At 40.0% G+C, this 25048-nt stretch overlaps 1 protein-coding gene across 4 annotated transcripts; it reads left to right on the top strand.

Annotated features, from left to right (window-relative positions):
* Window positions 1–809: 809 nt before the first annotated feature.
* Window positions 810–25048, top strand: LOC125696586 (zinc finger CCCH-type antiviral protein 1-like). Of its 4 annotated transcripts, XM_048952395.1 has the most exons (14): window positions 810–1184; window positions 3605–3737; window positions 8027–8270; window positions 8355–8486; window positions 8836–8904; window positions 9486–9587; window positions 12032–12155; window positions 13347–13512; window positions 14893–15013; window positions 15550–15646; window positions 16039–16120; window positions 20241–20371; window positions 22383–22534; window positions 23174–25048. In XM_048952395.1, exons 1-14 carry the CDS (start codon window positions 895–897, stop codon window positions 23455–23457), a joined length of 2127 nt encoding a protein of 708 aa, XP_048808352.1. In that variant the 5' UTR covers window positions 810–894; the 3' UTR covers window positions 23458–25048. The 4 variants fall into 4 exon arrangements, with proteins under 4 accessions (XP_048808352.1, XP_048808356.1, XP_048808368.1 ...); XM_048952399.1 differs by lacking the exon at window positions 20241–20371 and having other exon boundaries at window positions 23174–23287; XM_048952411.1 differs by lacking the exons at window positions 20241–20371; window positions 22383–22534; window positions 23174–25048 and adding an exon at window positions 17901–20210.

Raw genomic sequence — 25048 nt, 5'->3', positions numbered from 1 at the left:
ATACTGTGGCCTCCTTCTTCAAATCATTGTACCACCTCAGTCCTGTTCTTTGAGGTGATTCTCTTTCTGCAACCTGCATAGGAAATGCTCACACAGCAAGAGTGTGTACAAGGCAATGCAGGCTGGCACTCATTTTTCTTTCAGGGTAACTTCCTGATGTAGAGCATGTACATGGTGTTTACTTTTCTTTTGGCTTGCATTGCCAAAGAGTCTGAAGATTGAATTCGGTCTCATATGGCTTTAACACTGAGCCCTTTCTGATCCACTGCTTGCAGCACTTTGCCTGCACCACAGCTGTAGAAAGACAGCACCACAGAACGGCTTGGGTTGGAAGGGACATCAAATATCATCCAGTTCAATCCCCCCACCACAGGCAGAGCTTCCAAACACTAGCTCAAACACTAAGCCAGGCTGCCCTGGGCCCACTTAGCCTGCCTTGCACGCTTCCAGGGATGGGGCATCCACAACTTCTCTGGGCAGCCCATGCTAGCGCCTCATCACCCTCCCCGTGAAAAACTCCTCCCTGACATTTAATCTAAATTTAATCTCCTTTAGTTTACAACCCCTTCTCCTTCCCCAGCCCTATGTCAGCATTAGCAGGAATCGTTTCTCAGTTTCAGACCCTCTGCAGGGACACAACCGTGGCCGCTGGTATTAACAAGTAAGTATCTAACTGCCAGCCTGGGGGAAGGGAAGTAGCCGCACTGTTGCGTGAACGCTGAGATTATGTGAGCACGCAAAGATTTTTTTTTCCCTTAACAAACAGAAACACGAAAGCGCTCAGGAGGCGGATCCGTGCCCCTCGACCGCTCCGCCCCGCGCCTTCAGTTTCGATTCCTGCCGCGTCCCGTCCCGTCCCGCCACGCCGAGGCAGGCTGAGGCGGAGAGGCGGCCATGCTCGACCCGGGGGTGTGCAGCTACCTCACCGAGACCCTGTGCGTCAAGGGTGGGCGGCTGGGGCTCGCAGAACTCCAACAGCACGTCGGCCTCTCGGAGCAGCAGCTGCGAGAGACTCTGCAAGCGGCGGGTCCCGAGCGTTTCCTGCTGCTGACGGGCTCCAGGAAAGAGCCGGAGGTGCTGGCCCTGACGGCCGTGCGGGTCTGTCCGCGCAAGCAGTGCGAGGGCTGCGACCGCCTGCACCTCTGCAAGCTGCACCTTATGGGCAGGTGCGGCCGGCGCGACAGGTGAGGTGGCGGCAGGGATCCCTCCCGCGGGCTTCTCCCCTCTATCGCTGAAATAACTCAGAAATGTTTCTTTCCGAAGGAAAAAGCCAAGTGTTTGCGTGCCATCTGTTGTTAATCTCGATAGTTAGGAGCGCTTGATGTTCGCGGAAACTCACCGCTTTGCTCACAGCCGTATCTGTAGCAGCCAGTACCTACTTCCTATTGGCATCGCTCTCTGTGTTCTGCCTCACTGAAGGAAGGATTGGCCGCACGGCCCTTCTGGGAACAGTCTCTTTATTTTCCAGGCTAGCTGAAGGTGGCTCCTATTGCAAAAAGAAATTAAAGTAAGCGGGGGGGGGAACCCAAAAACCCACAAATGCAAAAATGAAAATCAAAAGCATTTGACAAGAATCCACAGCAGCAGCGATCTCCTACAGACTGTCCTGCCACACCCCTGTGAGCTGCATCTCACTCATTCTGCTGCCTGGTGCTGTGCCAGGCCTCTTGCTATTCTGCTCCACCAAATAATTCCTCAGCACTCAGAGCTGAAGGAGCTGGGGGGAAAGGACCTTTTGTGTCTGCAAATGGTACAAGCAGAATAGCAGATTCCAGGCTGGATGTGGCTCTGGGCAGCCTGGTCCAGTGGTTGCCAACCCTGGCCTGGCAGGGGGCCTGAAACTAGATGATCATTATGATCTTTTTCAACCCAGGCCGTTCTATGATTCTATGATAAAATTCTGTTGCTTTGCTGACTCAGTAAGTTAGGGTTACATAGGATACATTTGAATATATGTTGGCTTACCACTGTATGAACTAAAAAGTGCAACGATTTCCTTTGTAGTGCTGCAACAATGAGCTGTTCTGCCCTCTCAGTAGTGCTGTGCATGTAACATTGCTTTTGTGTATTAATAACAGATAAACAGAAGAAAATGCCTTTCAGGGTAAGGACCTGGAAAGAAGGGAGATCGGTTAAAATGAGGGGACAGAAAGAGTGGACCACATGGATCGAAACAGAATCATTTTTAATTGATAGGAAAGAGTCAAGACTTGCTTCTAGATCTTGCATCCTCTTTTGTTGGAGAGAAATTTGTCTGTACTGGAGTCTTCCTGTTCAGAGATATCAGGGGTTTTATTCAAATTGAACTTGTTTTTAACTTGCATCTGTCCTAACAGTAGCTTTCTTTTTTTAATAAATGTATTACTTAACACAGTTGATTATTCATCACTAATATTTGTAGACTATTTCATTTCAACCTTTGACTTAGAAATATGTGTTCAGGTGACAGATCACCATGTGACTGCTGGTGGAACGTGACGCTAGCTGTGAGGGAAAACTGATTGGCTCTCACCTGGGGTAATCTGCAGTTCCACTACTTTCATAGCCATTAATCAAGTGGCTGCAGAATCCAGTATCCTTAGGAAACCACTTCTCCAGACCAAAAATAGTTTATTTCTGCCCCTCAAACCTTGCATTTTTATTTATTTTCTTACAAAGAAATGCACTGACACATGGGAGTGGTGGTGAAATGTCTGCATAAAAGTCTGTTGCAGATGGATCAAACACAGCATGAAGTAAAATGTTATCAGAAGTTTCACTAGTTAACTAGGGGCTAACAGGATAAACAAAGCAGAAATGCAAGCCTGATAGAGTAGCAGGCTCTTTTATTGAGTATACCTAATGGTAATGCTATATTGAATATTGAATCATGCTTTTGAAGAGCGAGAAGTCAGGAAACTATTTTACCACATTTTTATAAATATAAACCATGTTTCTTTTCCTATCAGTGACATTGAAATATATTTTCAAAGAGATGCAAAGAAATTATAATCTCCCCCACTTTGTAATTATATTCTCTTAACAGGTTTGTCCTGGGTTACTAATTGGCACCAACATTTTTACTAGTGCTGTTTAATCATCTTCATCCAAAACTTGGAGTTCATTAACTTCTTTAAATTTTTTTTTAACTTCCCACTTGTGTTTAGTTTCATTATCTCTTTATCTGGGGCTCTCAAACTGTTGCAACATTCTTGACATACCACCCCTAGGACAACAATCTCTTGCATGCGTAAAATCAAGGCCATTGCTACTTCAACCATTAGCTGATGTATATCCTCTAAAATCAGTATTCTCTCCAGCTAGTCAGATTGTGTGACTTGGTCTGCTGCATACAGAAGCGGTTTTGAGTTTGTGCTGTCTGATAAATGGTCTATCTACATTTATGTTTAAAATTAGTATAATAAAACAACTGTATTTCACAGTGCTTATACTGCTTGTTTCATAATCTAGCTTATTATGAAGTGACAGAGACTATCTACTTGTTCACAGAGACTTTTGCCAAAGTGCCTTTCTGTCCATGTTTTTTCTGAAGTTGCACACTACCTGAGGCTCTTTAAATCAACTTGACTTGAAACATCTGTTGTTTCTGTCCATTTTCTTGCAGAGATTGTAAGTACTCTCATGACATCACCAGTGCAGAGAACAAAAAAGTTCTGAAGACTCATGAGTTATCTCGCCTAAGTGAGAGTGAGCTGCGAATCCTGCTTCTCCAAAATGACCCTTTCCTTCTTCCTGATGTGAGTTGTACTGATTACTTAAGCTTTTGTTTATATGGAATGGGAAAGGGCAAGAAAGAAGACAGAGAACTGATATTAATTTCAAGCTCTTAAGTTAATCAGAAATATAAAGATTGGCTTGAATTAACTATAAATGGGAATGGCTGTGTGTGAAAGCATCAGAAGAAATAATATAGTGTAAGACGTGTAAAAGTGCCATGTACTGATAACTATAGATGTTAAAAAAAAAAAAAAAAAAAAAAACCACAAAAAAACCACAACCCAAAAAACCATGACAGAAATAATAATATTAAATATCAAGGAGGATTTTGTCTGCTTAAATACCAGAAGACCTACGCTTAGGTAAGGACGTGTCATGTATTACTTGTCAGCGGAAAAGAGCAGGAAGTTGACAATAAAGTTCCATTCTGTTCTGTGTGTTATTCTTATTTCTGTTAGTGCAGAAGCACAGCCAGAGACTTACTCAAAGCAAGCAAACAAAAAATGTAAGCAAATTCACCAGAGATTTACAGATGGTCACGTAAGGAAGATGGAGGTCAAAGTTCACAATCATCATACATGCTTAGAAGGTATAAAAGGCCTTACAAAAAATAGCCAGCAAAAAAAAAAATTGTTGGCTCTTAGCCTAGAGATAGTAGAGTCTGGGAAGTGAGTGCCCCTTTCGGTGTCCAACCTACATATTTTGATGCTCACAGGCATGAGAAAAAAATCATGAGAAAATGACCAACCGACAGCAGTCAGTTCTGTGTAAAATCCGCCCTCTCCAAAGTGCGCTAAGGCTTTTGTACATAAATTTCCTACAGAGCTTTATTTGTTTTTTATGCAATTAATTGATTTTGTTAAGTTTGGCTGAACAATCCAGTCTCCTTCTTGGCAGTGCAATCGAGGTTCTATTTCAAAAGCCAATTGTATCTTATTCTGCCTACAGCTGTTCCTGGTTAACAAATGAGCAGAGCACTGCCTTTGCTCTAGTCTTTTGGAATTTATGGTCTCCACAGATGTTATCCTAACAGTTCTATTATTTTCTTTCTTTCTGCTTTGACAGCGATGGACTTCAAGTGAATAGAGCATTTTTTGTAGTATTTTAAAGTATGTTTTGCTGGCACATTTTAGGAGCATAGTGGTGACAAACAAGGAGGCATAATAATCTTTATCTATCTCAGCTGCATCTAAAACTTATGTGTCTCTTGTTTAGTTACTCCCAGGTAGTAATAAATGAGCAAATAGTCAATGATAGCTATTACTACTCAAAAACTATCTGTTCAGATCTCATTGCTTGTGAACATCATTAATTGGCCCTTCCAATAGAGCACTGTAACTTCTGTTATGGAGTGAAACAGTGCAGGCTGTTGCAGCCCGTTGCAAGCCATTTATAAACCCAAGAGTTGAGGTGAAGGTGTAGAAGCCTGCTTTGCTGTTCGTGTTTATAAATGCTAACTGGGTCTGTGCATGCTGACAAACAAAAATCCTCAGGTAAAAGGAATATATTTTTTTTCTGTGGTCTGAATTAGAATGTAGTCCAGAATCAGGATTTTCTTGTATTTTCCATCACCCTCTCTCAGCCTCTTCTTTTTCTGGCAAATGCAGGGGGTAGTTTGCTTTCCTGCTGCAGCTAAATAATGCATTCCCAATGTAGTTAGGGCAATACTTTCTTCTGGTTTTGGAGTTTATTGTAATGGTTATAAGAAGGACAAATCTTATGTCTCCCTTCTGGTGCTGTGGGAACCCACTAAAGTACAGCATCAGACAAACCTCTTTAGAGGTGCTGTATTATGCTGTGCAGAATCCCCATCCACAGTGAGGTTCAACACTCTTGCTATTCTTTACATCTCCGTAGTGTTTTTCTAAAATACTAGGCCACTATGCTGGTCAGGCAGGACTTTCTCTTGGTGAAATCATTCTGCTTGTCTTGTGTCACCTCCCTGTCTTCCATGTGCCTTAGCATGGCTTTCAGGAGGATCTCTGTGCAGGGGAAGATCACAGAACAGAGGTGAGGCTGACAGGTCAGTAGTTCCCTGGGTTGTCCATTCTACCCTTCTTAAAATATTTGTGACATTGCCTTTTTTTCCAGTCATCAGGGACTTCCCCTGATTGCCATGATACGCCAAGGTTCACTGAACAAGCATTGTGCTGTTTTCCGTCTCCGTGGAGTGTGCTCTTAGAAACTGTATGTACAGGTTGTACTGTTAAAGGCAGTCCATGGTCATGGCTTGCACTCCTGCTGAATGGCTGTTGCTTAACGATGTCACACGAGCCTCTACAGCCAATCCCCGCAGGTAAATGTTGCATAGGTTTGTGTGAAGTCACTGTCTTCTCTTTACAGTGTCTTCCACTGTGGTCCTCTGCAGTGATGAATACGTAAGCTAAAAACAGGTTCAGAATTTGTTTTGCCTGTATAAGAGAGAGAAGGAGGTACTGGAAGAAGTTCAGCAAAGAATCATGAAACTGGTGAATGGACTTAAGCATCTCTCCTATGAGCAGAGGCTGAGAGAGCTGGACCTGATCAGCCTGGAGAAGAGTAGACCCAGGGAGATCTCATTGCTTACAAACACCTGAAGGGAAGGTGCATGTAGATCAGAAATGAGCTCTTTTCAGGGATGTCCTTTGCCAGGACCAGAGGCAGTGGACGCAAACTGGAGCACAAGAGGCTTTCTCTGAACACTAGAAAGCATTTCTGTGCTGTGGAGTCTCCTCCTTGGGGATCTTTCAAAGTCGTCTGCACATGAGTGTGAGGGCCCTCCTCTGGGTAGCTCTGCTTGAGCAGAGATTGGGTCAGGTGGACCCAGAGATCCTTTCAACCTCAGCCATGCTGTGATTCTGTGAACATCCTATGCAATTTTATCTTTATTAGACCTTACAACAATAAAATGGAACTTTAAAACATTTAACAGATACACATCAGTATAGGATTTCATTACCAGAATGAAACAATATGGGAGTTGAAGGGTCTCTTTCCCCACTTCTGTGTCATTTCTGCACTGTCAGTTGTGTGCTTTTACTGGGGAAGACAGCTGTAGCCAGGGCAGAGGCCTAAAATTAAATATGTTAAGCAAGATCAATTAGTATTTGTCTGTCACAAACCTGGACATAAGAATAGCATAGCCAGTAACAGCATACAAACATTTTTAATATTGTGTAGTGTATTGGCCTAGTCCAGGTGCCCTCCAGCCACTCTCTTGTTCTGCTCAAGAAGATGAGGAAAATAACATGAGAAAGCTTAAAAGCTCATAGATCAAGATAAATACAGAGAGATCTACCAGTTACTGTCATGGGCATGTCAAACTTACCGTGGGGAGTATTATCTAATGTGTTGCTACTTGGTGCTGATGAAGACAAAGCTAAAACAACAACATGCTCCCTACCCTTTCGCCCAGACCCAACTCCTCCATTTCCAGTCTCCCTATCTCTTTGAACCTCTGTCCCAAGCAGTGCATGGGGATGAGGGTTGTGGGATCAGACCTTAACATTCCTTCTCTGCCATTCCTGCCTCTTCACGCTTTCCCCTGATCCAGTGTGATCTCTTCAGGATACAGGGGAATCTCTGCTCTGGCCTGCTGTGGCTCCTTCTTCTCTTGACGCAAGTGTCTCAGGGATTCTTTCTCACTGTGTTGCAGTGTTGCATTCTGCCATTCGTTAAATACATTTTCCTAGCATTGTCACTAGCTTGGCTTCAGCTGTGTCCTATGGTGGGTCCACTGAAACCATCTGTATCTGGCAGTGAGCAGCCCCTGGCTTCTTCCCAGAGAGGTCTCTCTTGTGGCCCCCCTTGCTTCCAGCAATTCCACACCTACACCCAATATGCACTGTAGGACCCCAGTAATATTTTGTGCCACAGCTAAGCTTAAATATATAAATCTCTAATCTCAGAGTGTACTTCTTATCCTTTTTTAGAAGTGCAATCTTTTCAAAAAGACAGTTTTAGCTCAGTGAAATACCACCACATTTGACCCTATATACATATTTGCATGGCAAAGCTTGTTCTTTGTTCTTTATTTATTTGTTTTTAAAAGGAGTAACTAAACTGGTAAGCTCTTATGTAACTGTCTTGCTCAGGAGTACCAAAAATTAGTGCTTGTTGGATTGGCTCTTCTCTTTTTCTTCTTGGGTGAAACTGTGCATGAATTCACTCTCATGCCTGCTGTTCTCTGCAAGAAATCTGGTCAGATTACTGTAGTCACAGAGAATGCATATGTTTTAGTCAGTTTTTCTGCTGTGGAGGCAGAAAATTTAAAAAATGGATTCTAATACGTTTTTCTGTTTTATATTGTATCTATCCTGCTTGCTTCTAGGTCTGCCAATTTTACAACAACAAGTCTAATAGATGCAGCGAGACATACAACTGCAGCAAGCTTCATATTTGTCGACACTTTCTCCATGGTGGATGTAAATTTTTTCCATGCAAGAGGTCCCATAACTTTTTGGATTCCCATGCACTGAGACTGTTGAAAAATGGAGGCATTGATGAGAAGATGGCTTTAAACATCCAGAATATATATGATCATAAACATGCGGAGCTCCACAAAAAGGAAAAACGTAAGTTGTAAGAAAAAGTAGGTTTAAGTAGAATTTTGAGTTTGACAGAAGTAGGAGCCTTTTTTTTTTTTTCTTAACTCACAGCTTATCACCATCATCCTGTCTACAAACCAAGGGAAACTTCAGAGGAAAACCTAACAAATAAAAGTAGCGAAGAACAGAAGCCATCTTTTGAAACAGCTGAGGTCTCCACAGTGCATGTGCCAACTTCAGAAGGTGACTAAATAAGTACCAATTTCTTCCACATGGAATCATCTTTCCTGTTTTTCCCTCTTGCAACAGATGCATTTTTTTTCCTCTTGCTGTTGATCTGCCTTCAGGAATGGAGTCCTGGCTAAGTCATGTGGGAGGGAGAGCTGTGTTCCTATTGCATGCAATATTGCTACTGGGTGGCTGTTTATAATATGACTAGCTGGGATTTGTAACTGTTACTGCTGATCTGTCAGCAGTGGAGTGCCCTGTAAAATGATGTGTGATGGACATAATTGTCAATGCACAAATTGAGTGTTGCAGGCTAGCTGATGTTCTGGTCCAACAGTGCTATTCATTCAGCCTTCTCATGCAGATCCCAGCAGCAACAAAACTCATCAGAGCAAACTTCACTTGCTAACAGGCACCAGAAGTAAAGTCGAAGGTATGGTTTTTGACCCTCCATCTTTAAATCAGTGGTTCTAATTGGGATTTGATTTCATATACAGTCTTACTGTTCCTTTGATGATGGGAAAGGAGCTTATGTCTTTACCCTACCTATATGTTGAAAATCAGAGTATCAGCCTTCAAGGGAATACTGATATTTCTGTCCAAGCACTGAGCAGCATAATACGTGTGTGTTCAGTCTGGGGAGCAGTCTGAGACTGATCTCTGATACTGTTCTGGACTATTTGCTTCCTTCCTAGAAACAACATATTATTGTAGGTGTGTGAAAACCTTTCCTTACCTTCTGTTCCCAGAGAATGGATATAGCTTTGTCAGTTGTGTTGATACACATTCTATCATGTGAATAGGAACACTTAAATGTCCTGCCCTTCTGGACAGAAGAGTGTTGGCTTCAAAGTCCTAACTCTTAATACTGAGATAGTCATATCCTGGAAGTGTTTAACTTGGCTACTACAGTCAACTTCTTGTTAATTATGGGATGAAATGGTAAATGCAACACCTTTCTTTTGGAGCTGTAGTTTCAGAAGGATGAAAGGACTGATGTGTTTCTTGTTGTAGGTAAAAAAGATGATTCCTCTGCAAGCTCTTTGAAGGACAATAAAGAAGATAAGTGTGACGAGATATGCTTGTTCTATGTCTGGAAGTACTGCAAACATAACGGTAAGCCTTATATGAAGTATCTTTGGAGTGTATTATATGCAGAGGTGCTGCCCACTCAATGGCTCAGAGTATGGTGGCATGTGGAGTGTCAGCATCTCAGGACTGGCAGTGGTGATTGTGTCTTCTCATTTGTTTGCTTTGTAAGTCACTAACAAATCCTTTGAAAACTGCAAACATTATCAGAGTGAAGTCAGGTGGATACACGTAAACCCTCTCTCCTCTCCTTTGTTCCTGTTGTATTCTGTGTACATCTGATAATGGCCACATTCCTTGTCCGTTAAGTACTTTAAAAAGTGATGTTACAGAATGTTAAGAAAACACAGTAGTTATACCAGCTAAGATAAAAATGGTTTTCATCCATCCTCTGTCTGTGGCTGTGGCCACTAAAAAAGGTCTATGGAAAATATAAGCATTTGTACTCAGAGACTGTCCCAGAACAGTCTCTTAACCCTCAAGTGACTTAAGTTTCCTTGGTTTTGAAGAGGTATCATTAGATTTTTCTTGTGGTCAACTTGTCCAGTCAATTTCTGAAGTTCTACTCCCTTTCTGGCCACCTGGTCACTTTGTCACTTTTCACTTAGGAAGTGAATAGTAAGTTGCTTGATAATTGTTTGTTTGGTCTCAGATATTTGGATGTGTTTAGCATTTCTGTAGTGCATTTGATATAAATATGCAGTTCTTCCTTCAGAAGATCCTTTCTGAATGAGATGAGTAAAATACTCTTTCCCACTCTAGGGCTTTTATAATACCTTTTTTTCACTATTGCTTGGAAGAGAGCCAGTATTTGAAAAATAAATGGTATATTTTATGAATATTTTATGAACCATAAAAATGAAATCTGGCCAAGAGAGACCAAGTATAGTTTTGTCTACAAGTTTTTAAGTTAACTTAAGCATAATGCTCTCAAGAAAGGATATGTTCCATCCCTATCAACAGAGAAATCGAAAAAAGGAAGGAAGGAGTGAATTACAATGACTTAATAACTGTGATTAGTTGCCGTATGTTCTGTGATCAGAAACATTAAGGGAAAAGAATGATGAAATTTTTTAGTTCTGTGCAGCAGCTACCCCAGTCTTGTATCACATGTCTCAGGCTCTCTCTGCTTTTTTAGGATGAAACTTGGCTTTCAAGGTTATGAACTTTTGGATATGCATTCTATGAATTATGCACCCAGGCTCAAAGCAACTCTACTGTGACCACCAAATAGCTAAACTCAAATAGCCTGGAGAATTAGTGTGTTTGGCCATACCATGTTTGGCTCAAAAGTTGTGAATGAGAGGCTTGGTCCCTGCTCAGATGTGGAGTATAGAGCATCTGCCTTGACAGGGAGGCCTGGAAGGATGGGAGGCTTGTGCTCCTACAGGGATGATAAGCACTAAAATGTGCAGACCTAAATACATTAAAAGCACAGATGAAATATATAGATATAATATATATAGATAATATTCCATAGATAAGAAAAATTAGAAGTCTTCCTTGTTCTGTGTAAAGGTATGTGTAACTGCTGCAGATCTTGCATGCAAGGCAACTGAAGTTGTTGCATTCCCATTTTCTGAGGAGCAGAGCAGCAATTTACATGGGTTGATAGTGATAGGACAAGGGGGAATTGTGTTAAACTAAGATGGGAGATTTAGTTTAGATATTAGGAGGAAGTTTTTCACACGGAGGTTGGTGACACACTGGAACAGGTTGCCCAAGGAGGCTGTGGATGCCCCATCCCTGGAGGCATTCAAGGGCCAGGCTGGATGTGGCTCAGGGCAGCCTGGTCTGGTGGCTGGTGACCCTGCACATAGCAGGGGGTTTGAAACTAGATGATCATTGTGGTCTTTTTCAACCCAGGCCATTCTATGATTTCATGAATTTCAATAGTGCCTAGCAGTCTGGTAGGTAGGGCAGAGTGCTGCCTGTTCAGGGATGAACGTAGAGTCTCTTTTGCAGGATGTTCTTTAGAGTATTGCAGTCCTTTATGCTGTCTTATTAATTGAGGTGGACCTGAAGAAAAGGTTCAGGCCTTCAACGATCCATTTTGTTAACCAGCCCATCATCTCTAAGGAGCTAGTGGAAATGAGAAACAAATATATTGGAATGCTAATGTTTATGCACCCATAGACTTGACTTTTTACAGCTGAGAAATATGATAATGTGACGCATAAACACAAACTTGCAGTCTGTGGCACTGCTTTCCCAGCTGCCAAGGCAGTGTCTTAGCAAAGAGAAGGTTGTGAACTGTTTTTTAAAATGTGCTTGACAGTATGAGTGCTTACGTTGCTTTCCTAGATAGGACCAGAGAAACACAAAACCTCTGTTGTTCCAATGCATTTCTAGTTACAGTGATCTGTCTTTATTGCTCATACCAAAGAGTGTAAAAAAGTGTTCCTTTTTTCTCATCTTGTCTGGCTCTTCTGTGGTTGCAGAGCTCTTAACTATGTCTGATCTTGTTACAGAGCAATGCAAATCAGTTCATTACCATTTGCCATACAGATGGCAAGTATATAATGGGATCACCTGGAATGACCTATCCATGATGGAAGAAATTGAAAAGGCCTATTGTGACCCAAAAAACAGCAGGTATACTGGTGGCAGACTGCTTCCTTAAAGTGCTGTGTTTGAGCCTCTGATAGAAAATTCTTGATTTCCTCTTAGAGATCCCTGAATTCCGTAATTTCTAATTTGTGAGCTTCTCATAATGTGTGAGGATGTACAAAATGAGTTGCTTTTTCTTTTTAAAAAGTAAAGGTAGCTGCATGGAAATATTACCCTGGTTTTATCTTCTGAAGAATAACGTGCCGGTATCTTGCATTTAAAACTCTCAGCAGGGTTATAAGAGGAGGGTGGAATTCGTGGCTTAGACTATTTTAACTTGTTTTAAATAATGGTTAGGTCTCTTAACAGCAGTGTGGAGCTAATCTTTCGTATGGTTTTTCCTTTCCTAAGACAGCTAGTATCTAGAATGTGCCTAGAAAACTTTCATGAAAGGCCCCTTGTGCTGGCAGCCTTTTTTTTCTTTCTTTTTTTCTTTTTTTTTTTTGTTTTCTTTTAAAGGGGATGTATGCTAGGGTCATTCATTTTCCCTTTAACTCCTTTCTGAAAGCCATGTTGTAAGTTGACTGGATTGATAGGGGACCACAAGCTTGGCCTTGACATTGTTATTTTGGTTCTTGCCTCTTAAGGCAGCAGATATTTTGATTTGCTGCTGTATAGTGCAAATCACAAGTAACATTTCCCAGATGAGGTTGCTATCAAAGCCTTCCTGCCTGAGGAGGAAGAGTTAATTTTTCAAGCCTGTGAGAAATAGAAGTCCATGTAGCTCCAGGAATGAAGATGATATCCAGAGCTCACAGCTGTGATTGTGTCCTCTGTTACCACAGACAAAAGAACAGAGCGATAAGCTGCAGATGTTTTTGTCAAACTGTCAAGTACTTACCAATTTTTATTTTTCTACTGGGATACATTGCTGTGTGTATTTATTTACTGTACAAATATCTTTTGCTGTCTTGTGCCTGTAGCATGTCTGTAAAGTCAGTCATCTGGCTTGTGCTAGAGAAGATAGTCAGTCCCTCATGGGCCATAGTTTGCTTCTGAACATTGGAAACAATTTTCTGAGCTGTCACATGTACTGTGGAAAATATTCCTATTTCAGGCCTCATTGAGCTTATACAGTCAGATTATACTAAAGAAAATAGCACCTATTTAATCTGAGGATTAGAGGATAAAATCTATACTGGTAACTATAATAAACTTCTGAATTTGTTCTTACAGTATAGCAGATATGAGTATTAATTTCCAGACGATGACCTGCTGCTCGTCTTTGGTTCGGCGCCTCTCTACACCATCATCTGTTGTAAACCCCACATTTGTACTGACTACAAAGTGGATTTGGTATTGGAAGAATGACCAAGGCCAGTGGACTGAATATGGAACACAGGTGAGTCCACATCCTGTACATGTGTTCTTCATCATGTGTTTTGAATCACTCCTGAAGAAATGTGTGGAGCCTCTTCTCTTCCCTTGACTCAAACTAGGTTGATTAAGTAAATACTTGTGCTTTAATTTTAGCGTCAAATAAGGCATGGAAGCATTACCTTCTGATTAGTATACTCTAGTATTTTAGAATCAGCATATCTGATAATTATTTAGTGTTTATTCTAATCACCTTGACCTTCTGCAGATCAGGTCAACTCTTAACATTTGGCATGCAATAAACTTGGAATACATGTAAAGCAGTAGAAGTTGTTCACTGAGTCCTTGGAGGAAGCATACGGTGGCAGAGGTGTCCCAGGCCAATGAAGAATCATGGGTTTTGCTGTCCAGCAGCAGCTCAAGACCTGTAGCTGCTTGGTTTTATAAACAGTGCCTGTGTGCTGTTATGCTTCCCTGTGCTGTTGTTTGAGACAGTGCATCCTGTTTGGCTGGGTGCCTGGAAATTTCAAGGCTGGTAGGGAGGGAAATGTTCATCTGATGCCCAGGACCTTCCAGTCCAGAAGGGAGGAAAGAGCTGAGCCTGGCACCCAAAACCTTCAAGGCCAGTGAGTACGGGGAAGACAGCTGATATGTGAGGAGCTCTCTTATAGATAATGGCTGCTTGCTTTACAAAAATGTCCTTGATTGTATTAACCATATTAACAGTGTCAGGAGTGGGTACAAGTCATAGAAATGCAGGAAAATAAATAAGTAAGGCATCTCTTCTTCTTCCTTAGCAGCTGCACAGATGGTTTTCTTGGCAGAACACAAAAGTGATTCAGGGAATGAGAAAGTGGGAATGGCAGAGGAATCATAGAGTAGCCTGGGTTAAAAAGGACCTCTAAGATTACCTAGTTTCAACCCCCCTGCTGTGTGCAGGGTCACCAGCCACCAGACCAGGCTGCCCAGAGCCACATCCAGCCTGGCCTTGAATGCCTTCAGGGATGGGGCATCCACAGCCTTCTTGGGCAACCTGTTCCAGTGCGTCACCAACCTCTGTGTGAAAAACTTCCTCCTAATATATCTAATATCTAACCTAAAGATGTGAGGATTATGTTTATAGTGGTTCTGGCAAAGTTTATTTCAACAGGCGGCTTAAATGGAACGTTTTACATTGGCTTGTACATTAAGTAACTATACTTGTTATGGAAATCTAAATGGGACACATGCATGTCCAGTATTATGTATTTTCATGTCTGGTATTGTGTTTGGTAATCACACTAGACCAGACTATTGACTGGACCCTCTTTCCCTTAACCCATACTAGTTATCTGGTCTAGTTTTGTCTCTGTTTACTAATTACTCTTCTTTCTCTCTCTCTTCTTTTTTTTTTTCCCCCCTGAAGGGAGAACAGAATATTGGGAATTCGCCATCATCTGACATACTTGAGAATTTGTATCTGGCAGATCCAGAAACCAGTATACAATTCCAAGTTGGCTTGTATTATTACCAACTCAGTTTTAAAGGTACACACTTTGAAGGTTCTTATTTACAGATGAACTGCTTTACAAAGAATGACTTGCAAGCTATCTCAGCTTTTCAAATCTATGACTTACTTTACTAGTGTTACCAGATTTACTTAGTGGGAGCGAGATAATGATGGAAATGAAGATATTCCTTGCAAAAGTACTTTTCCTGCTTACTCATTGATGCTGTCTAGACTCACATAGGAGCAGAAATTAAATGATGAAAGTCTTCAAAGAATTCATGGTAAATCTAAAGTAAGGTAATTCCCTTAAAAATAAGGTGTCTTTTTGTACTGCTGGAGCAACTTTTGAAGAGCATAAATTACACAAGGGAGCAGCAAACAAAGTAGGCACAGAGTAAATAACAGCGTTTCAGAGAAGAATAAGAAGCTTACAAAGGTTTTGTACAACTGTTCTTCAGGAGATATAATGGACAATAAATACGCCATTTTTTGTTAATGATTGTCGTGAATTAATGACCCCATCTGCTGGACTTACTACATTTTTTTCCTTTCTGTTTCTCTTTTTCTGTCTAGAAATGACCCAATTAAACACCACTTCCAAAACAAAAAGACAGGTCTGCAGGCGACCAAAGTTTGTGTCTTATGAAGAAGTGCAGAAGATAAAGGAAAGGTAAATTATGCTCTTCAGTTGCTTCATTTGTGTTTTAAAAGTAATTATAAGGCAAAATGGCAGTAAGTGTTGGTAACAAATTTGCAAAAAATTCACCTATTACTAAGAGAAAACATATCCACTTGATTATATTGTGAACAGTCTTCTTTGTGTATCACCTAATTTCTGAGATACATCCATATCTTGAATTAGAAAATGAAAGAGGACTGTGACAATTGAATGTCAGCATACGTAGCCCAGCATATAGGATGAAGCAGTTTCCCAGTGACTTTATGGTTTGTTTTGTTTATTTTAAAATGTATTAGTTGGCTAAAGGGGAAACTGACAATTTGAATATTCATAGCAGGACTAGAATTAGTAACACCTGCTTTTTTTTTTTTTCTGTTTGCAAGAGGTCAGAGGGATGATTCTATTTCAAATCAAGCCTGTCCACCTCACTGGGATCAATCTGCACTGCCTGACTTTGGATACAAGGTATCTTCCTTGTTTTTCCCCTTTTTTTTTTTTTTTTTTTTCCCAATTCTGATTGAAATCATGATTAAAAGGAGGAATAGAAGAGACTATTGTAACTGGGTAAATTTGTATTGTAACTGGGTAAAATTGTAACTGGGTAAATTCTAAAAAAGAATAATAATGGTATCTTGAGTGATTGTACTCAGGATCTAAATGCTCTTCTAAAAGGCCCAGAAGAAGGAAGAAGGTGACAAATTCTCATGAACTTCATTTGTTTTGCGTTGTTTGTTTGTTTGTTTGTTTGTTTTTTGCAAAAACAAAACTCATCAAATTCAAGACAAAACTGTACTAATAAATTTCCTTGGTAACTTGATGGACCAGTTAAGCAAGGGGCTTCTATGAAGCATGTAAAACTTCTTCACCAGAAGCTGGGCTGAGGTCAAACTCCTTCTGTGTAGGCAGAAAAAAATCCAATATTAATACTGTTGTGATTGTTGTTGGGTAAAGTTTTGACTGGGAACTTAAGGGAATCTGCCAGCCCAAAGTCTATGGACCTATTTGGTGCAGCAAGACCAAAAATGTTTAGTTGTTCTATATTACTCATCGTAGTGATACTAAGAAGTTGTCCTTTAGGAAGAAAAACACAGAGAAATCCTACAGCATGCTAAAAAAATGCATTTCACTGTTAGATTTGTTCTTTCATATAGTGGTTTTGACCCTGATTAAGGAACAGTGCATGAGGTTTAGCATGAGGGCCTTCACTTGTTGACTCTTAAAAAAAAATCCTGTGTGATGCTGATCAAGCTACGTTGGCACAGGCATACTGATGCCTAAAGGCAGGACAAAAGTAATGTGTTTCCAGACTGAGGATTCTTTCTAGCTACTTTCGATTGACAAAGAGATTCATTGTTATTCTTTCTTCTTGCACTTGATTTTCCTAGTGTTGTTGCATTGGAGTGGCATGAGAACCAAAAATACTGTGTTTCTTTGCTTCCTTGGGCTGGTTTATGTTACTGAGTTTTGCTTTGGATGTTTCACTTTATGCTTACTACCTTCTTCTGTTGGATTTTGCCTTACTCAATGTAATACTATTTTCTAGCAATGTGGGTACAACAAATTAGTCTAAATAGAATTCTGCTGAAAAAAATCAATTAGTTGCTTTATATGTAAGCTTTCTTCAAATAGTTGTTATTTTCACAATTAGTAGAAAAACAACAAACCTTCTTTTGCCAGACTCCAGAAAATTTCAGGAGTCTAGCACCTGCTGATTTCAGTAGTAAGAGTTTGCGAGGGAACCAGGCAGACAGACCTTTTGAAGACTTGCACCTCTGATATCTTGAGCTCTGTCACAGTTACTGAAGGAGACAGCTAACTGCTTATTAGTAGCTTAGCCGAGTAATGTAAGCTTGAATGTTTCAAAAGAATAATCAGAAGATAGGTAGCTCAGTTCCTTATATGTCTATGAATTGTGTGTACTTAGTGCTTCCTTTGTGTACTCTGAAATGTTTGGGGTGAATTGTGAGAGGCTTTGGAACGTGACCTGCAGATCCATGGTACCTCTGGTGGTACTGGTGGGGATATGTGGGGAAAAAAAGCCATCTTGCTTCCTACAGCTCGTTTTGCTTGCTGAGTTGGAACCTAAGAAAACTGTCTCTTACCTTGTAAACTGAGTGCCTTTCATATGAAAGGAAAAGTTAACTCTATCTAAAAAAGGCCCTCAATACTCTTTGTTACTAAAAATAAAAACCTGAGCTAGATTAAGTTATTTATCTGGGAACCTAAGCATGTTTTTTTGCAGTAGGTAATATTGGGACTGGCTGGGATTCTGCACGCGTGTGGTGACCATCGTAACATCTGACAATTACGACTTGATGAATTCCCTTCTCTTCAGACTCTGACATTTAATCCCAGCTAGCTTCCCTGCACTGAAAGTGATCAATTATAAAAAGGAAGACCTATGAGATAGGGAGGAAATTTCCTTCTTTAAAAAGAGCAGCTCTGCTTTGGTAACATTGCTTATTTTTTGAGTGTTGAAGTGTCTAAATCTGTAATTCATGTGATATCATAGTTGTATGGAAAGTAGTGTAAATGAAAAGCTTATTAGACATTAGTAGCAAACACCATTTGGAAAATTGGCACGAGTCTCCTGTCTTTGTTTTGCAGATAGAGTGGAGTTAGCAGTTGGCAAAAAACATAAAAAATAAATTGTTATTATCTTGGAACTTCTTAGTTTAAATTGCATCTTTAATGGAGAACTGAGAAATATGTGGGATGAAGGCAATAGGCTTTTGTGTCAAGAGGATTAGTATTCATACAGCTGCTGAATCCTGACAAGAACTGAAGATTGCTGTGCTGTAACAAGGTTGGGAGATGATGCATCATAAAAAGTCTGTCCATATACTTTTTAAGCATTAGTTCTACTTGGGTCAATGTAACTATTAGAAACTGTTTTGCTTCCAAAGCCTAAGTTACTGAAATACCAAAGTTTGATGTCCTTTTGTACTGAACTCGTGCAGTCATATGCTAATAATAAATTATTGTCAGTGTCTTAAGCAGTGATTCTTTCTCTGCTTAAGAAATTCCACTCCATTGACTGTGGATTAGCAAATGCTTATCCTCTCTAAATTTTCCTCCTTAAGTCTAGAGATGAAAGAAGCTTAAGAAGTTCTGCTGTTGTGAAGCATTAACTTGCAGTAGCAAGGTGGTGTTACTCTTCATCAGCATCTTTGAGGAAATAAAAACAATCTCCGTGGAGATTCTGTGCAAAATAGAAGTGGCTTTGTTGCTTATAGGCCATTCTATTGTAAAATAATTGAAGTACCTGTCTTACAGCAATAGGCCTTGTATCATGTTGCTGTCTCTCTTTTACCCAGGACGATTACAGTTTTTCAGCAAAAGATGTTACGTAGCAAAAGCACATTTTGCTGTCTGCATGAACAATTCTTATGTATTCATAGCAGATGTAGTACTAAAATATATTGACGTTATTTTCATCTTGCAGGTGGTGGTGAACTGTTCTGTTAAAAAGCAGGCAGATAGCAAATTCTATCTTGTCCAAATTATTTTGTGTTGCATTGTAAACAGGATTTGCAAAATATTCTTGTGTGGACAGATAGACAACATGTCATTCAACCTTGTAAAAACTTTTTAATAAATTCAGAAAAGTAATTCTTCCTTGTGCGGCTGACTTTATTCTTTACTCCTTGCGATCCTTTCCTGTCATAAGCCTCTTCTTCAGTAAGTACTGAATGCTCAAACCGGACACGATGTCTAGGGAAACATTCCCTTATATATATGCAGCTGTGAAATTTAAGTCCTATTTTATCTTCTCTCCAAACTCAGCCTTCTAAAATGTGCATCTTTTGACTGAAAGATAATATTGATCTCATGTTACCTCCTAGGATGACCTCAGCTTTCCATCTTAAAATACGTCATCTCATAGGTGACTTTCAGTTGGTTAAGCAGCAATAAAGAGGAGCGTTACCACATGACATTAGTCTGCTAGCATTAGGCATTTTCAGTCTACACTGTTAGAGTACCAATTCTAGAAGATGAAGGACAAAATTGGAAAATTAATTAAGATGAATTTAAGAGTGTATTTACTGCAACATTCTTATTAGAATCTTAATTACTCTCTTATGCTTAGAAATGTAGCTCTTTTTAAAATTATTTTTAAGCCTATATTTTAACGTTTTCAACTTTTATCTTTGAAAAGTTAAGGAGTTATGATGCTCAGAAATTGTGTGTGTAACAAGTAATAATGTTATCAAATATCTTTGTACTTAATTTTATTATCAGTCTAAGTTTTCTTTCTGAGATTACTCTTTCATTGGGATTTATGGTTACAAGTGTCAACTCCTACTTGGAGGTGATAAATATTTAATTGACCTCCTCACTTTCAGTGTCCTTTCTGAAGAGAGGTGAGGGGTTCTTGCAGAGCAGGAGTGACACACTGATTTACACATTAATTGTTTGTCCTCATTATTTGCAACAATTTAAAGCATTAAATAGGCCTCCAAAAGCATAGTTTGGAGGCCTATTTGGAGGGCCATTCTGAATGCAATCTGCTGCAGACAGGCTTCTGTGTGGAATATGAGCTAACTGAAGCCTCATGTCTTCTGCTTTGGTTTATATTTTATAGGAAGTGGAGATCAGTAATATTTCCTCTGAATACCAAGAAATAAAGAAGCAGTTTGAGCAGACTATGACAAACTACATCATCATTAAAGTACTCAGGATTCAGAATCCATCCCTCTGGAAAGTGTTTCAGTGGTCAGTATTTGTTTTGTCATCCTTAAAGGCAAGGAGTTTCCAAGAACTGATGTTCTAAATCTACGTCCTAGGGAGGGAAAGAGATTGCCACCTGTGCTTTAACTAGTATTTCCTTCCTAGAGGCAGTTTCAAGAGTGAAATGAAGTGGCTAAGACCTATCAGTTTAAGATTGTCCATGCTCCAGGGGGAGCTGTCTTCTGCATGACTCCTTAGAATGTGAAGGAGACAGAAAGATGTGAAGTGACACAGCAGGATGAGGATATCCAAAGTGGAGTCGAATAGTGTATTGTCAGAACAGTAATTGCCTGTTTCAGGTGCATTCTGTTGTAACTGTTTATCCATTACAGTATACAAAGTACTTGTTAAAAAACCTGTTGGTCCCAAGAGGCAATGGGCACCAACTGGAGCATGGGAGGTTCCCTCTGAACGTCAGGAAGCACTTCTGTGCTGTGCGGGTGACAGAGCTCTGGTTGCCCAGAGGTTGTGGAGTCTCCTCCTTGGGGATCTTTAGAAGCTGGATGTGGGTCTGTGAACCTGCTCTGGGTGGCTTTGCTTGGGTAAGGGTGGGACCAGGTGTCCTACACAGGGCCCTACCAAGCCCAATGATTCTGTTTGATTCAGTGTGAGGAAAAAAGTGGGCAAAGGTAAGGATGTACTTGAGCCCCTTTGTTCCAGTCAGATTTTTTAAGGCTTATTCAAAAGCTTGAGTACATCTGCTTGAGTATTCACTGAGAATGAATCCTTATGCTTTAAGTTAATGATCTCTGTCTTGCAGAACTCCTTTCTGTTTTTCGACATGTGCATCAGTGATATCAAACTCTTAGTATTTATGCTAAGATACATACCAGCAGATTAGAGCTGGCAGCAGGGACAATGGCCATGTTCAAATGAATGTCCAAGCAGACTGAGCTGTTGCATAGAACAGTGGTCTAGTTTAAAACAAAAGCACAGATACTTAGTATTCAAGAGCTTCGTATTTAGACCTGTAAAGTGACTCAATTCAGGAAGTTCATAATTTGATAAAACTTTTCATCTAGCAGAACTTAGGCACTTCACTGTGTACTTTTTGCCCTCCTCCAATGAGATGTTTGTGCTAACCGGAGTTTAACATAGCTGCAAAGTTGTCCGTAAACAAATTTCAGTCAGTTGATCTATTTCCCCTCTACTTGGCTGTAAACTTTTTAGCTGATAACTTCCTGAAGAATATCACTATGTTATCTACTTCAGAAGGTTCTGAAAAGCTGTGGAGAGTCATGATGCTGTGCTACAGTGATGGGAGATAATAGTTAAGTCTCCCACTGTGATTCCTCTTTTGTTACTGATCATAGCTCACTGTCTGGTACTGGCTCTAAATTATGAAGTTCTTCAGTGGTGAGAAAAAGGCCAGTTTATCTCCTGTCTCCTCAGCTGAACTGATTTTTCTGAGGAGCTCTGGTAGGAGCTCCAGGTGGCAGAGAGTTACACCAGAAGAGATGATAACAGGGAATGTTAGGTGTGTGCAGAATGCCCATTTCAGCACAGCCCTTCCCTCTTGTAGAATGTCTGGCCTCATGTATGGCAGTTTCTGTTTACCAGGGGAACGCAGAACAAGCTACATCTAGGTTTACTGAAGCACAGAGTCTTAGGGGTCAGTATGACCTCCACTCTGTGCAGAATCTGGGGGTGTGTGGGAACAGACAGGAGACACTGGAGCATAAGTAGTGGGAGTCTTCAGAGGAGCAAAAGCTTTGAGGTGTGTAGTAGTATCAGTGCTTACTTAATTCTGGCTTTCATCTATTTTTATCTAGATTTTATGGGCAGTAGTATCAGTAGATTGTTTGTCTTGTAGTTTTTTATCATACTGGTAGTCTGTGTCCCATGCTGAGAGAGGAGAAAGTAGAGTGAATATCTCATCCAGCTGGTATTTACATGTACATCCTGCACATTTATTTATTTATTTATTTATTTATTTATTTATTTGCACCTTTCTCCCTTCTGTGGTTCATTCTCTAACTGCCTTTTTCTCTGTTAGGCAAAAGGAGCAGATGAAGAGACAAAGTGGAGGGAAGGAAGTAAAGGAAAGCCTTCTGTTCCACGGAACCATGGGATGCCCCCTGGAAGACATCTGCCGTCACAACTTTGACTGGAGAACTTGTGGGAGCAATGGAAAGCTCTATGGGAAGGGTATGTAGGAGATATGACTCTGTGTATCAGATCTTACACTCCCCTGACACTAGGGCAATTAAAGTTTCAAAATTAAAAAAAAAAAAAAAAGAATTGGCATTAGAATCTTTCTTCCCTCTGAAGAGGACAAGAATGAGCTTTGTTCAAGACTATGCCCTTTCCCAGGGTGTTGAGGGAATTAATTTAGGGATTTCAAAAATCTCTTGTTGCCACAGGTGAGATCTTCTGAAGGCTCATGGTCATGATTTTAACTTGACAGGGAAAGGGCATTTAATCATGGCAGGGAACTAGAAGGTGTGCGTTCCCTCAGTATGGCTGTGGGAAGTCTTCACATTTTCTTGTCTCTCCCTCTCTTAATAGCACACAAATACTTATATTGTTTTTATTTTGTGTGTTTTGCTGTGTTTTTTTTTATAACTATTATTCCTACAATAACAAATTCCAAATAGAAATTCTATGGTGTAGCTGTTTCATTTGCAAGAATAAATAAATTATTATATGATGTTATGTAGGCTGAGTAAAGGAGACCTGAAAGTTGGGTTAAATTCCTCCTGAAAAATGAGGAGATGCTCAATTTTCACTTTTTTGGTCATTTTTTTAGACATCCCTTTTAACCATGCCTTCTTTGTCATTTTCTAGGAAGTTACTTTGCTAGAGATGCTTCCTATTCTCATGGATACTGTCAGTCTGCAGGAAAATCAACTGCCATGTTCATGGCTCGTGTTTTGGTTGGAGATTATGCTAAAGGCAGGGCAGACTATGTTCGCCCCCCAGCAAAGTCGGGTGATGGGGTTCGGCTTTATGATAGTTGTGTGGACAACGTGGCAAGTCCTTCAATTTTTGTTGTCTTTGAAAAAAATCAAATTTACCCAGAGTATCTAATAGAGTATAAGAAAGCGCAACAAAAATGCATTATATCTTAGGGTGATCAGAGTTGTTTGTATCCCTCATGTTATTTTCTGCATTGCAGATGTCTTCACACTTCTTTTTTAATACGCTACTTTGACACGTTAATCCAGAGAATTTCTATATTGAAGAGTGTTGGCAAAACAAATGCTATATTTGTTGAAACTAATTGACTTACATTTTCCTTTTACTCTTCCAAATGAAGCTTAGATATTTGGATAGCTATAGGAGAAAAATCAGAACTGTAGGACAGGAAATTGAATATTAGAATTTCTGAGGGGAAGTAAGTGTAAACTCATTTTCTTGGGAATAAGATTTCCAAGAGAAAAATTAACAGTATGGTAGTTTTTAAGCAAACTTGTATTGTTAATGGTTCTCAAGTTTCTTATGGTGTCCTGCAGCGCTGAAGGCTTTGTGGAGAACTGAAGATCCTTTTCAGCGCAGAGTACAACTGTACTTGATCCTCTTGTCTACCACAAATCTAAACGTGTCAGTGTATGTAAGAATGACTTGACTTACTTTTCAGTGTGCTCTTTGTTAATGTCAGCACTAGTTTCAAGACTGAAATGATCAGCTGAATTTCATGTTCTAAGTTCTCATGTGGAAAAGTTTCATCTGTACAACGGCAGCTGTAGTTTGAATCCAGAAGCTGTTGTATGAAATTATTTTTGCAGATTTTGCTCAGTGACCTATTCAGAAATACAGATGAAATGAAACTGGAAGTCACAGGTTATTAAGCTAAACTACAATTTTGGTGATTTGGCTGCAGCTAACAGCTGTACACATAGAAGCTATGCCACAATGAGATAGGCTTTTAATTGAATGTGGCCATTAATTTTTCTTAATGTGAACACTTGCTTAGCAAATGCTATAGGATAAGAGAAACAGCTTAAGAAACATTGGTATTTTCTGTCCTACTTGTATACGTTAATTTTCACTTCTCCCAAAATAAGAAAGACCAATGGTTGAACTGCTATCTTGAGGTATTCCACGTTGCCCACAGTGTGTTTGCATGAGAATTTGTTGACAAGTGTAGTTCCTCTTAGTACACTGAGCTAGAGATTAGGGTAATCCTGCATACTGCTTTTCCAGGTCTGTTTTTAAATAAGCTTGTGTTGTCTTGGTCAGCAAAGTACAACCCCACAAATGATGGTTAAGCCCTATTTTGTGAAGTTATACAGTTTTCTTGGTCCAAAAGAAAAATGTTAGTTTCTGTTGAATTTTACTGATGAGTTTGTAAGTAAATCTGTAGAAAGATGCCTTACTCAGGCAGTCCAGCTGTTGAGAGGGAAACTTGCTGAGGCCAAAGTAATTGTCACTTTCTGATAAGCTTTACAATAACATGAATAGCCTCCCAGTTATTTGCATATTGAACAGGAGCCTGCCAATCACATGTAGTACTCAAATTTGGAAAGTTGCCAAGAGGATGGGGAAATAATTAAAACTAGGAATCTTACTATGTAGGAAAGACTGTTTTACAACTAAATTGAGAACAAGTCAGTAACATACTAAAAGGGAAAGTAGGATGCCTTCTCAAGATCGCTCACTTTCATTTTGACTGAATCACATTTTGCCATTTTCGCAAATAAAATGTTTTTGGTCACTTTT

Source organism: Lagopus muta, chromosome 1 (assembly GCF_023343835.1).
Source record: "Lagopus muta isolate bLagMut1 chromosome 1, bLagMut1 primary, whole genome shotgun sequence".
NCBI classification, from domain to species: Eukaryota; Metazoa; Chordata; class Aves; order Galliformes; family Phasianidae; genus Lagopus; species Lagopus muta.
This window is presented reverse-complemented; position numbering and strand designations above follow the sequence as displayed.

Bases quoted from the DNA above. Each gene is read 5' to 3' on its own strand.
- LOC125696586 (XM_048952395.1), top strand. From the start codon at position 895: ATGCTCGACCCGGGGGTGTGCAGCTACCTCACCGAGACCCTGTGCGTC. The intron at 1,185-3,604 runs GTGAGGTGGCGG...ATTTTCTTGCAG, and splicing joins AGGTGCGGCCGGCGCGACAG to AGATTGTAAGTACTCTCATG. The intron at 20,372-22,382 runs GTCAGTATTTGT...TTTCTCTGTTAG, and splicing joins CTCTGGAAAGTGTTTCAGTG to GCAAAAGGAGCAGATGAAGA.